We start from the raw sequence: 10,643 nt of genomic DNA, 5'->3' as shown, positions 1-10,643 counted from the left end.
AAAAAAAAAAAAAAAAAAAAAAAAAAAAAAAAAAAAAAAAAAAAAAAAAAAAAAAAAAAAAAAGAATCACTTGTTTATCACAACGAAAAGATAACTGTGGATTATTATTTCTATAATCCACAATGAAGTCAGAGAGGGGGTCCTGCCCTACCTCATACATTCACACACACCGCTCTCCCGACTCTTTGGAGAGACCATGGGAGTGCAGAATCCTCCTGGACCCTGCAGGGCCTCTGTGGCTGGTGTCAGGGACACGGGCTTGTGTGCTAAATGGAAGCAGTCAAGACCTCAAGCCTGCATCTTTTGAGCTTGGGACCACAGCCTTCCCGAGCCAGCAGCTTCCTTGTCTTTCTATAACAGCTGTTGGTTTTTCACAGTGCTGACAACGCACGGTGCCCGGCGTGTGAAGACATGGTCCTGCCCCTAGGCCTCTGGGAACCTGAGCTAGACAGACACCAGCTCTGGGTGCAAACACAGCTTAAAAAACAGGCAGGCTGAGCCCTGAGGTGTCAGGCCTTTGTTCCTTCTTTAGGAAAAAAATGAGCTAACTAAGTGACTTCTCTGGGTAAGAGGGAGGCAGGAATCCTCTTAGAGCACAGGTACTAAAGAGCAGCTAGGGATGGAGGAGGAAGACATGGTCAGAGGCAAGTAGGAAATGCAAGGGGAAGAAGAGGGAGGGAGGGAGGCCAGGCCCCGTAGGACTGTGAGGGAAGAGTGCCATCTGCTGAGCCCCCTGTGGGCACACAGGCACTTCACGCTCCCCACCATGCCCCCTGGGCCTCAGGGCCCAATACCCACGGACCCAAACCAAGCCCTGCTGAGCAGGTGCCTGTGGAGAAGGCCAGAAAGTAAAGGCAACCACTATCGCTAAGGATGGTCTTTAGGATGCAGTATGACCTTGTGTAAGACACTGGGTTTCCAGCTGGGGTAGCAGGGCTCCTTCCCAAGCACCGTTCTTACTAGCCACGTGCTTTGGGAAGTTGCTGGGCCTTTCTCCATCCCACATACCTACAACTTCTGGAAGGGCTTAAATGAATAGCACCTGGAAAGAAAATCCCAGCATGGTGCCTGGCACGTGGTGGAGGCACAGTCATTGCCCCTTTCAGAGAAGAAAGGCCATTTACTCTTTCCTTCCTTTCTCTCTCTCTCTCTCTTTCTTTCTCTCTGTCCCCTCCCTCCCTCCCTCCCTCCCTCCCTCCCTTCCTTCCTTCCTTCCTTCCTTCTTCCTTCCTTCTTTCTTTCCTTCCCTTCCTTTCCTTCCTTCTTTTCTTTCTTTTGAGACAGAGTCTCACTCTGTCACCCAGGCTGGAATGCAATGGTGCGATCTCGGCTCACTGCAACTTCTGCCTCCTAGGTTCAAGCAATTCTCCTGCCTCAGCCTCCCAAGTAGCTGGAACTACAGGTGACTGCCACCATGCCCAGCTAATTTTTTGTATTTTTAGTAGAGACAGGGTTTCACCATGTTGGCCAGGCTGGTCTCGAACTCCTGACCTCAGGTGATCTACCTGCCTCAGCCTACAAAAGTGCTGAGATTACAGGCGTGAGCCACCATGCCTGGCCCATTTATTCTTTAAAATGCCTGAGATTTAGAATTAGAGAGAAAGACCCAGAAAAAGGAGAAAAGGATAAATTTGCATTTTTCTTAGGAGACACAGATATGCTAGATTTGACATAGCTGTAAAAGGGAGTTTGCTCATTAGCACGGGGAAACTATTTCTGGTGTATCAGAGCACCCCGAAACTGGGCCAGCCAGGGACAGCACGGGAGGAGGAGTGAATCTGGGGGTGCTGGGCTGGGGTCCAGTTGAAACTCTGCCACTGAGTTGCATGCTTTGGACATATCACTAAGCCTTTCTGGTCACACCTTGCCTGATGCCTTTTGTCCCTTTCACCCTGATTCTGTGATTCCATGAGGCCTGTTTAGCATCTCTTCGAATATCCATGGATTGATCAGCAATCAACCGATCAGGCGATCAATCTGTCAATCCACCTAGTTCACCTCAGGACCTTCTTTTTCGTTTGTTTGCTTTTTTGAGATGAAGTTTCACTCTGTTGTCCATGCTGGGGTGCAGTGGCACCATCTCAGTTCACTGTAATCTCCACCTCCCAGGTTCAAGTGATTCTCCTGCCTCAGCCTCTGGAGTAGCTGGGACTACAGGCACGTGCCACCATGCGCAGCTAATTTTTTTTGTATTTTTTAGTAGAGATAGGGTTTCACCATGTTGGCCAGGCTGGTCTTGAACTCCTGACCTTGTGATCCACCTGCCTTGGCCTCCCAAAGTGCTGGGATTACAGGCGTGAGCCACCGTGCCTGGCAAGACACCTCAGGACCTTCTAAGATTGCAGTGATGGAGAGGACCCGGTGTGCCAAGAGTATGCTGCAGTCCCATGTGTTCCCTGGCTTTAGAGATCACACAGATCTTTACAAGGATCAGAAGAAACTCAGGCACTTTGGGTTACAGGTGACAGAAATCAATCTAAAGCATCTGAAACCAAAAGAGGGAGTTTATCATAAAGTGTCACCATCTCTCCCAATAACCACATGGCAGGCCAATCAGGGAGGCCATCCAAGGTCCTGGACCAGAACCTCAAGCCCCACCAACCCAGGCAGCTGCTTCCCTCTGCTTCTCTGGGGCTGCCTGGCCTCTCATTTTTGCTTCTCCAGGTGTATCTTGGTTCATGAAGTCCGTGGAGGTTGAATAGCAACAGTGAATCTCAGTTCCAGATGAATGGAAGGGAGAATCTGGTTGGCCCTGCTTGGGCAGGACTCCTGTCCATACCCTACTCAGCCTGAGCCAGACATTCTTGGACCAGATATAATGTCACTAGGCTACCTCCTAGGCGTGTGGACTTGGGGGTATCTCAGGGAATGGGAGGTTGCGACTGCCCTGACACCCCAAAGAGTGTTATGTTAGGATGCAGGTTGGACTGACACAAGACTCCGAATAGTAACAGCTTAGGCCAAATGAAAGTTTATTTCTTACCTGTGTGTAACAGTCTGCATGAAGATAGTCCAGGGATAACCCAGTATCTCCACAGTGTTGGGGTCCCAGGCTCCTTCTAGGCTGTTGCTCTGTTCCTGGGATATGTGCCTTATACACATGATTGAAGACACTCACCACAATCTCACATTCCAGCCAGGAAAAGAGGGAGGGAGGGGATAGAGAAGACATGTGCCTTCCTTTTAGGGGTACAATTCTTTTTAAGTTCTCATTAGCCACACCTTGATCATACAGCCATGCCGTTGCAAGAGAGATTGGGAAATGTTGGCTTTGGCCAAGTGCTCATGCCTCCAGTCAAAAATCCTACAATCCTGCAAGAAGATCAAACAGATATTGGAGGGACAACCTCCTACAATGAGTAATAGTGGCCTCGCTTCCTGGAAACTCATGGAAGTTTTTGTCTCTTCTGACTTCTAGCCTTGGGAGCAGGTTATTTATTTGCCAAGGAAGAGGTATGGTGGGCATGGGAAGAATATCTACATGGAAATGCTTCCTAAGGTGTGACCAGGAGGAGTTTAGACTAAATGATGTCTAAAATCCTTTTTTACTCTTATGCTACTTCAAGAAAGGCCTGGGAGCCAGGTACGGTGGCTCACGCCTGTAATCCCAGCACTTTGGGAGGCCGAGGCGGGTGGATCACGAGGTCAAGAGATCGAGCCCATCCTGGCCAACATGGTGAAACCCCGTCTCTACTAAAAATACAAAAAAATTAGCTGGGCATGGTAGCGTGCACCTGTAGTCCCAGCTACTCGGGAGGCTGAGGCAGGAGAATTGCTTGAACCCGGGAGGCGGAGGTTGTGGTGAGCCGAGGTCGCGCTACTGCACTCCAGCCTGGGGCCTGGTGACGGAATGAGACTCTGTTTAAAAAAAAAAAAAAAAAAAATTAGCTGGGCGTGGTGGCACATACTTGTAATCAGCTACGCAGGAGGCTGAAGCAGGAGAATTGCTTGAACCCAGGAGGCAGAGGTTTCAGTGAGCTGAGATCATGCCACTGCACTCCAGCCCTGGCAACAGAGCAAGACTCCTAAACAAAAAAGAAGAAAGGCCTGGGATGGTGTGCCTCTTCCTCTATCCTAACTTAGGGCATAGAAAAGGAAGTTCTTAGGATGGAATGCAGAAGTGAATTTGGTAACGCAGAGTTCTTTAAAGAGTAGATTTCCACTGCTGGGGTTCTCCTGTCATCGCCCAGTTCTGCTTACACAAGGCTGAGCTGAAGTTATTTCCTTCGGATTCTAGAGCCACATATGAAGCCCCTGCCTGGTAACCCCCTCTGGCAGCTGTGCTGAACAGAGTAGCTCAGGGCAGCTAACCCACCAGTGAAGCTGTGGTGGGCGCCTGCTGCATTCGCGGCCCTGGCTGGCTGCTGTGGGGACCCACGGGAGCAGAAGGCTGCGCTTGCTGACCCTCTTCCTCTCAGCCTCCAGGCTGACCTCATTTTCTGCTGAGACTTCCTGTTCTCCAGTAATTGCTTGGTGGGGCAAGAGGCTTCAGTACCAAGTCAGCAATTGGCATCTGAGTCATGATGTATATGGTAAGTGTGCCTCTGCCCACGGTACCTTCACCAGCTCAGCACTGGGCGCTGGCTGCTGGGCACTGGGCAGGAGAGGAGGGCTGCCAGAGGGGCTGATTTTCACTCATGCCAAAGCACTGATTCTGTGTCTTCTGGGTGTCCAGCAACGTGCGTGTGCATGTGTGCTCGTCAGGATGGGGAAGGCAGAATGTTGGAAATGACTCTGGACAGTTAGACCTCCAAATGGACTTTGTAGCTTTTGGTGCCAGTGATGCCAAGATGAAGTAGAGAGTAGGACAGTTGGGAGCAGAAAGAGGCCCAGACTCGGAGGCAGCTTGGGATCACAATCTAAAATGTGTGACCTTCCATGGCCAAACGTCTCTCCCCACATCCTTTTTTTTTTTTTGAGACGGAATTTTTTGCTCTTATTGTCCAGGCTGGAGGGCAATGGTGCAATCTCAGCTCTCTGCAACCTCTGCCTCCCGGGTTCAAGTGATTCTCCTGCCTCTGCCTCCCAAGTAGGTGGGACTACAGGCGTGCACCACCACACCCAACTAATTTTGTATTTTTAGTGGAGACAGGGTTTCTTCATGTTGGTCAGGCTGATCTCGAACTCCCCACCTCAGGTGATCCGCCTGCCTCGGCCTCCCAAAATTCTAGGATTACATGTGTGAGCCACCGTGACTGGCATTTTTTTTTTTTTTTTTTGAGACAGGGTTTTGCTCACTCTGTCGCCCAGGCTGCAGTGCAGTGGTGCCATCACTACTCACTGCAGCCTCGACCTCCTGGGCTCAAGCAATCCTTCTGCCTGAGCCTCCTAAGTAGCTGGGACAATTCCCCTATTGTTTTTTTCAAAAGGAGGATAATGCCTTGCTCTGCTCACAAGGACTTACAAAATGGAAAAGAGAATTGGGCTGTGAGCCTTGCAAAGGCCAGGTCTGCGTTTTACTCATCTCTGTGGCCTCTTCGGCACCTAGTGTAGCACGGTGTGCATGCAGTAATTCTTCTGTGAGCGAGTGTTGCCTAGATTGCATTGAACAGCAACAACCCAGAAAGCACGTGGTCCATTCATATTAGAAAACAGAGACCCAGCGAGGGATAGTGACTTGCCTAAGGTCACACAGGCTGGCTGGGAAGATTAAACATGGACCTGACACGCACTCAGCGTTCAATCAGCATCAGTGTCCTTCTTTTCCAGGTGGCAGGACCTAGGATCCAGGTCATTTCCTCTGGCGCCTTGGCTCTGGCACCTCACCCATTGCTAAGTGATAGTATTTAGCTGGAGTCAGCTGGCTAGTGAGGGCTGAGATGGGATTAGCTAGCAGAACTGTTTGCTGACACCTTGTCATGACACCAAGCTGCCCCTGTGTCATGGCTTGGGTACAGTGGCTAAAGGGCAGGAGCTGGAGCCAGGCTGCCTGGGTGTGACTCCCAGTTCTGCCATTTGCTAGTTGTGTAATCTCATTTAATGTCTCATTTATGTCTCAGCTTTCTCATCTGTAAAATGAGGATTGAAATTGTATTTGACCCCATGAAGTCGTTGTGAGAATTAGATGAATTAAAATATGTACTAAGAAACGTGCCAGGCAGGTAATAAGCACAGTATTGAGCGTCTGCTATTATTCGAGGGTAACATTTGGCTTTTATTGCTGTAGTTGTGGCTGCAGAGTTGATGACTATGGTCAGCCTTCGCAAGGACAGCCGTTGGATGATGGTAGGGTTTGTCGTTGCTTAGGTAATGGGATAAGATTCCTGAAGATAGTCTAAAGGACTGGGGATTCTATCATATAAATTCTTGGAGGGCTGATGTGCTTGGTAAAGACTCTTAAGGGTTGCCATGCAATTGGTGGACAATTCAAAAATAATGACCGCTAGCTCCTAGGGAGGATCCAGACCTTGGATACTCATCCTCCATCCATCCACAGCACACAGAGGGCCCGGATGGGACACCAGCTCCTCCAAGCACATTTCCTTTTTCCTTTTAAACCCCAGCTGCCATTCAAATTTGCTTGCTTTGGAAAGTCAACGGAACCCCCAACACAAAGAAGGAGGCTGACTGCCAAAGGACTGGAGCCAGGAAAACTATGTGACAGACAACTTTGCTCCTGCCAAGAATGAGGATGTGATTTCCTATCTCCACCCCGCAGTGGGCCCCCAGCCTCCTCTCATCCCCATTCCCCTTCCACCCCCAGTCCTATGGGCCGTAGGTTTCTGCTTGAAAAAGCAATTTGGAGCTTCTTACACAGGATATCTCCTCCTGACCTGCTTCCTGAGTGCTGGGGCAGAATGCTTGCTCTACTGAGAAAGGTGGCATTAGCTCAGCATTCCCCCAGCCAAGCATCATACCGGATCTGACTGTCAATCACTCACTCACAGCCAATGGCCACACCTGAGAGGGGTTTTCTTAGCGGCTTTCCTATGTCAACACCTGGGCTGAGTAACCCAGCAGGCTCGTGGAGTAGAGCTGAACCTGTTTCTCGGGATATTGCACTTTCTTGTCTTTTTGGTTCTGTGCTTGTTTTTTTAATTTGGTGCAAAGCCACTACTTGCCATGGTTCCAGGAACTCTTCCTGAGATTGTAATTCCAAAGTCTTTCTACTTGCCCTCTTGGTCTCCTGACTCCATTCTCCATGGACTCAATTCAAAGTGTCGTCCTGGCCCGGCGCGGTGGCTCAAGCCTGTAATCCCAGCACTTTGGGAGGCCGAGGCGGGTGGATCACGAGGTCAAGAGATCGAGACCATCCTGGTCAACACGGTGAAACCCCGTCTCTACTAAAAATACAAAAATTAGCTGGGCATGATGGTGCGTGCCTGTAGTCCCAGCTACTCAGGAGGCTGAGGCAGGAGAATTGCCTGAACCCAGGAGGCGGTGGTTGCGGTGAGCCGAGATCGCGCCATTGCACTCCAGCCTGGGTAACAAGAGTGAAACTCCGTCTCAAAAAAAAACAACAACAACAACAGCAGAAAACAAAGTGTCGTCCTCTCTCCCTCCCTTCCTTTGCTCCAATGTTTCTTCCTATCCCCTCTGTTCTGCTTAGTGCCAAAGCAACTCGCCCCACAGTCCTGTGGGTTCCGTGTCTTCTTCCTTGATTTTGGTGGCACACATCTGCCAGTAACTCCCTAAGAAAGTGAGCAAAGGAAGGAAAATTTTTGTGGACTAACTTATCTAAATCGTCTTTCCGTGATTGCTAGTGGGTTGAGTACAGAACTGTAGCTTCTAGCGCGACTGCTGTGATATCCAGCGCCATTCACTTCTCTCTCCTCTGGAGCTCACATCTGGAAGTTTTTAGATTCCCTCTGACCTCCAGTTCCTAAAGTTGACAATGATGTGCCTCGGGGTGAGCTGGTCCTCGTTCATTATACTGGACACTTGCTGAGTCCTTTTGACACCAAAATTGATGTTCTCTGCTCTAGAAAAAAAAATCTGAATGTTTATTTAGCAATTTTGTCTTTTTTCTTTTCTTTGTTCAACCCATCTTGAACACTCAGTGTTACAATGTTGGATCTTCTGACGTGATTCTTTAATTTTGTCTTTTGTGTCTAATGTTTTTCTCTCCTTATCTTTTTGTTTTACTTTCTATGAGATTTTATCAATGTTTTTCTAGCTTGAGTTTTTAATTTTTATATTTTTAACTTCATATTTTTAGTTTCCAAGAGTTATCTTTTCTTTGATCTCCAAATATTCCTTTTTGAAATAAATATTGGCTGGACAAGGTGGCTCGTGCCTGTAATCCCAGCACTTTGGGAGGCCAAGGCCAGCAGATTGCTTGAGGCCAGGAGTTCTAGACCAGCCTGGGCAACATAACAAGCCCCCATTTCTGTTAGTAGTTATTAAAAATAATAAATAAAACAGGACACAATTCTTATTTCATTGATGGAATAGCGTTCCTTTTTCTCTGGAGATATTATTATTCTTTTTCTTTTTTGAATTTTTCTTCTGCTTCCTACATTCTCTCTCTCTCCCGTCTCTTGTTTCTTTATTTTGGTCTCCATCTTTCATGTAGGCTTTCTGTGTATGTTAAAGAGTGAGGCACTAAAAAGCTTACTGGAAGGGGAAATAAGTCGTGAAAGAGAGTGGATCTTTTCATTGTACCTTTTGAATTTTTTGAGTTCTGAACGTATTAATATAAAACCCATTCAAAAAACAAAGCCCTCATCTTCAAGGTTATGTTAAGCTTTACGTGCATGTGTGGAGCTCATCCACTGGGCAAGTTCACTGCAGAAATGTAGAGTATTATCTTCTTTGCTGAGTGGACTCCAGATGTCGGTGTTTTAATGTTGTCTCTCTAGGTTATGTCATCTTTTTTATTTTTCATTTTTGTCTCTCTGGCTGGAGTGCAGTGGTGCAATCATAGCTCACTGCAGCTTTGAATTTCTGGGCTCAAGTGATTGATCTTCCAGCCTCAGCCTCCCAAATAGCTGGGACTGCAGGCATGTCCACTGTTCCCAGCCCCGAGGTAGTCTTTTCGGATAGGAATCTTCTGGACTTCTGTCAGGGGATAAATGTTGGGGGAAGGTATAAGCCTAGCTGCCAGTTTTCAGGAATGGAAGTGGGAGGACGGCTGGGCATCCCAGTGTCCTGGATGCAGATTTCAGCAGGTGCCTCAACCCTCTCCCCATTACACACAGCGGAGCCTGCCAGCCGCGAGAGCAGCACTTCGCAGAATATCTATGGGGAAGGAGCAGTTTTTAAACTCCTATTCTGTCGGGGACATGTACATGGTTCTGCTGTGCATGACTAGTCTACACTAGTTTTTCACTTTAAATAGGTGAATTGTGTGGTGTGTGAATGATGGCTCAGTAAAGCCGCTCTGGAGGAGTTTCTGGAGTCGATCATCCACGTCTGACTGCCGTTCTCCCGTGTCACACTGTTGAGTGTGGAAGCCTCCAGCACGCCTTCTGCACGGGGCTCCTCAATCATCACCACACAGGACATTGCATCTGAAGGGACACATCTGTTCTTTTTTTTTTTTTTTGAGACGAAGTCTTACTCTGTTGCCAGGCTGGAGTGCAGTGGCGCAGTCTCGGCTGACTGCAACCTCCGTCTCCTGGGTTCAAGCGATTCTTCCGCCTCAGCCTCCCGAGTAGCTGGGACTACAGACGCGTGCCACCACACCCGGCTAATTTTTGTATTTTTAGTAGAGACGGGGTTTCATCATGGCGAGAATGGTCTCCATCTCTTCACCTCGTGATCCGCCCACCTCGGCCTCCCAAAGTGCTGGGATTACAGGCGGACACATCTGTTCTTAATCAAATGATTATTTAATTAAGGGATTGCTACTAGCTTCATATGGGGATGTCAGTACCTTAAAATGATGTTTATCAAGTCAGATACATAAACTGGGTTAGCTCTACTCTCTTATTCCCATGGAAAAATTTTATTTATTTAGTTTTTTGAGGCAGAGTTGCACTCAGTGGCTCAGACTGATCTTGGCTCACTGCAGCCTCCACTTCCCAGGTTCAAGTGATTCTCCTGCCTCAGCCTCCTAAGTAGCTGGGATTACAGGCACCCGCCACCACGCCCACATAATTTTTTGTATTTGGTTTCACCATGTTGGCCAGGCTGGTCTCCAAAGAACTGGGCTCAAGTGATCTACCTACCTCCACCTCCCAAAGTGCTGGGATTACAGGTGTGAGCCACTGCACCTGGTTATTTGTTTTATTTTTTAAAAGCTAATTTGTCAAAATATATATTTTTAAATTCATAGTAAATAATACAAAAAACACCTACCTAGTTACATGCATTCTAAATGAGGATGCAAACCCAGTTCATGTATTTATTCAACAAATACTGAGCATTCACAATGCTCTGGCTCTTCTACTAGATTCTTAAATGCAGTAGACAGCAAATCCCAGGGAGGAGACAGCTGAATAATAAGCCTTCCGGTCAAGGTGGACACATCTTTCAAGGGACAGAAATCTCCCTATCAAAGGAATTGGGAGTGTTTTAACAATTGAGAGTTCAGAGAAATTTCTACAGATCTTGTTTTCACCCTTTGAAAACTCAAGATTAGCCGGGCGCGGTGGCTCAAGCCTGTAATCCCAGCACTTTGGGAGGCCGAGGCGGGTGGATCACTAGGTCAAGAGATCGAGACCATCCTGGTCAACATGGTGAAACCCCATCTCTACTAA

At 47.9% G+C, this 10,643-nt stretch overlaps 1 protein-coding gene across 2 annotated transcripts in view; it reads left to right on the top strand.

Annotated features, from left to right (window-relative positions):
- NINJ2 (ninjurin 2) overlaps positions 1–10,643 on the top strand; it is a 100,800-nt gene that overhangs the window by 51,293 nt on the left and 38,864 nt on the right. The window contains exon 1 of one of the 2 annotated variants that reach the window (XM_037744574.1): positions 4,189–4,532. The exons of the other annotated variant lie outside the window; for it this stretch is intronic. Coding sequence (XP_037600502.1) covers positions 4,521–4,532 — 12 coding nt within the window. The 5' untranslated portion in view covers positions 4,189–4,520. Of the gene's footprint in view, positions 1–4,188; positions 4,533–10,643 lie in introns of those variants that run through there. 2 annotated transcript variants of the gene reach the window in all.

This window comes from Cebus imitator, unplaced genomic scaffold, assembly GCF_001604975.1.
Source record: "Cebus imitator isolate Cc_AM_T3 unplaced genomic scaffold, Cebus_imitator-1.0 Scaffold179, whole genome shotgun sequence".
Classification (NCBI taxonomy): domain Eukaryota; kingdom Metazoa; phylum Chordata; class Mammalia; order Primates; family Cebidae; genus Cebus; species Cebus imitator.
The sequence above is the reverse complement of the archived record's forward strand: the minus strand, read 5'-3'. Positions and strand labels throughout refer to the sequence as shown.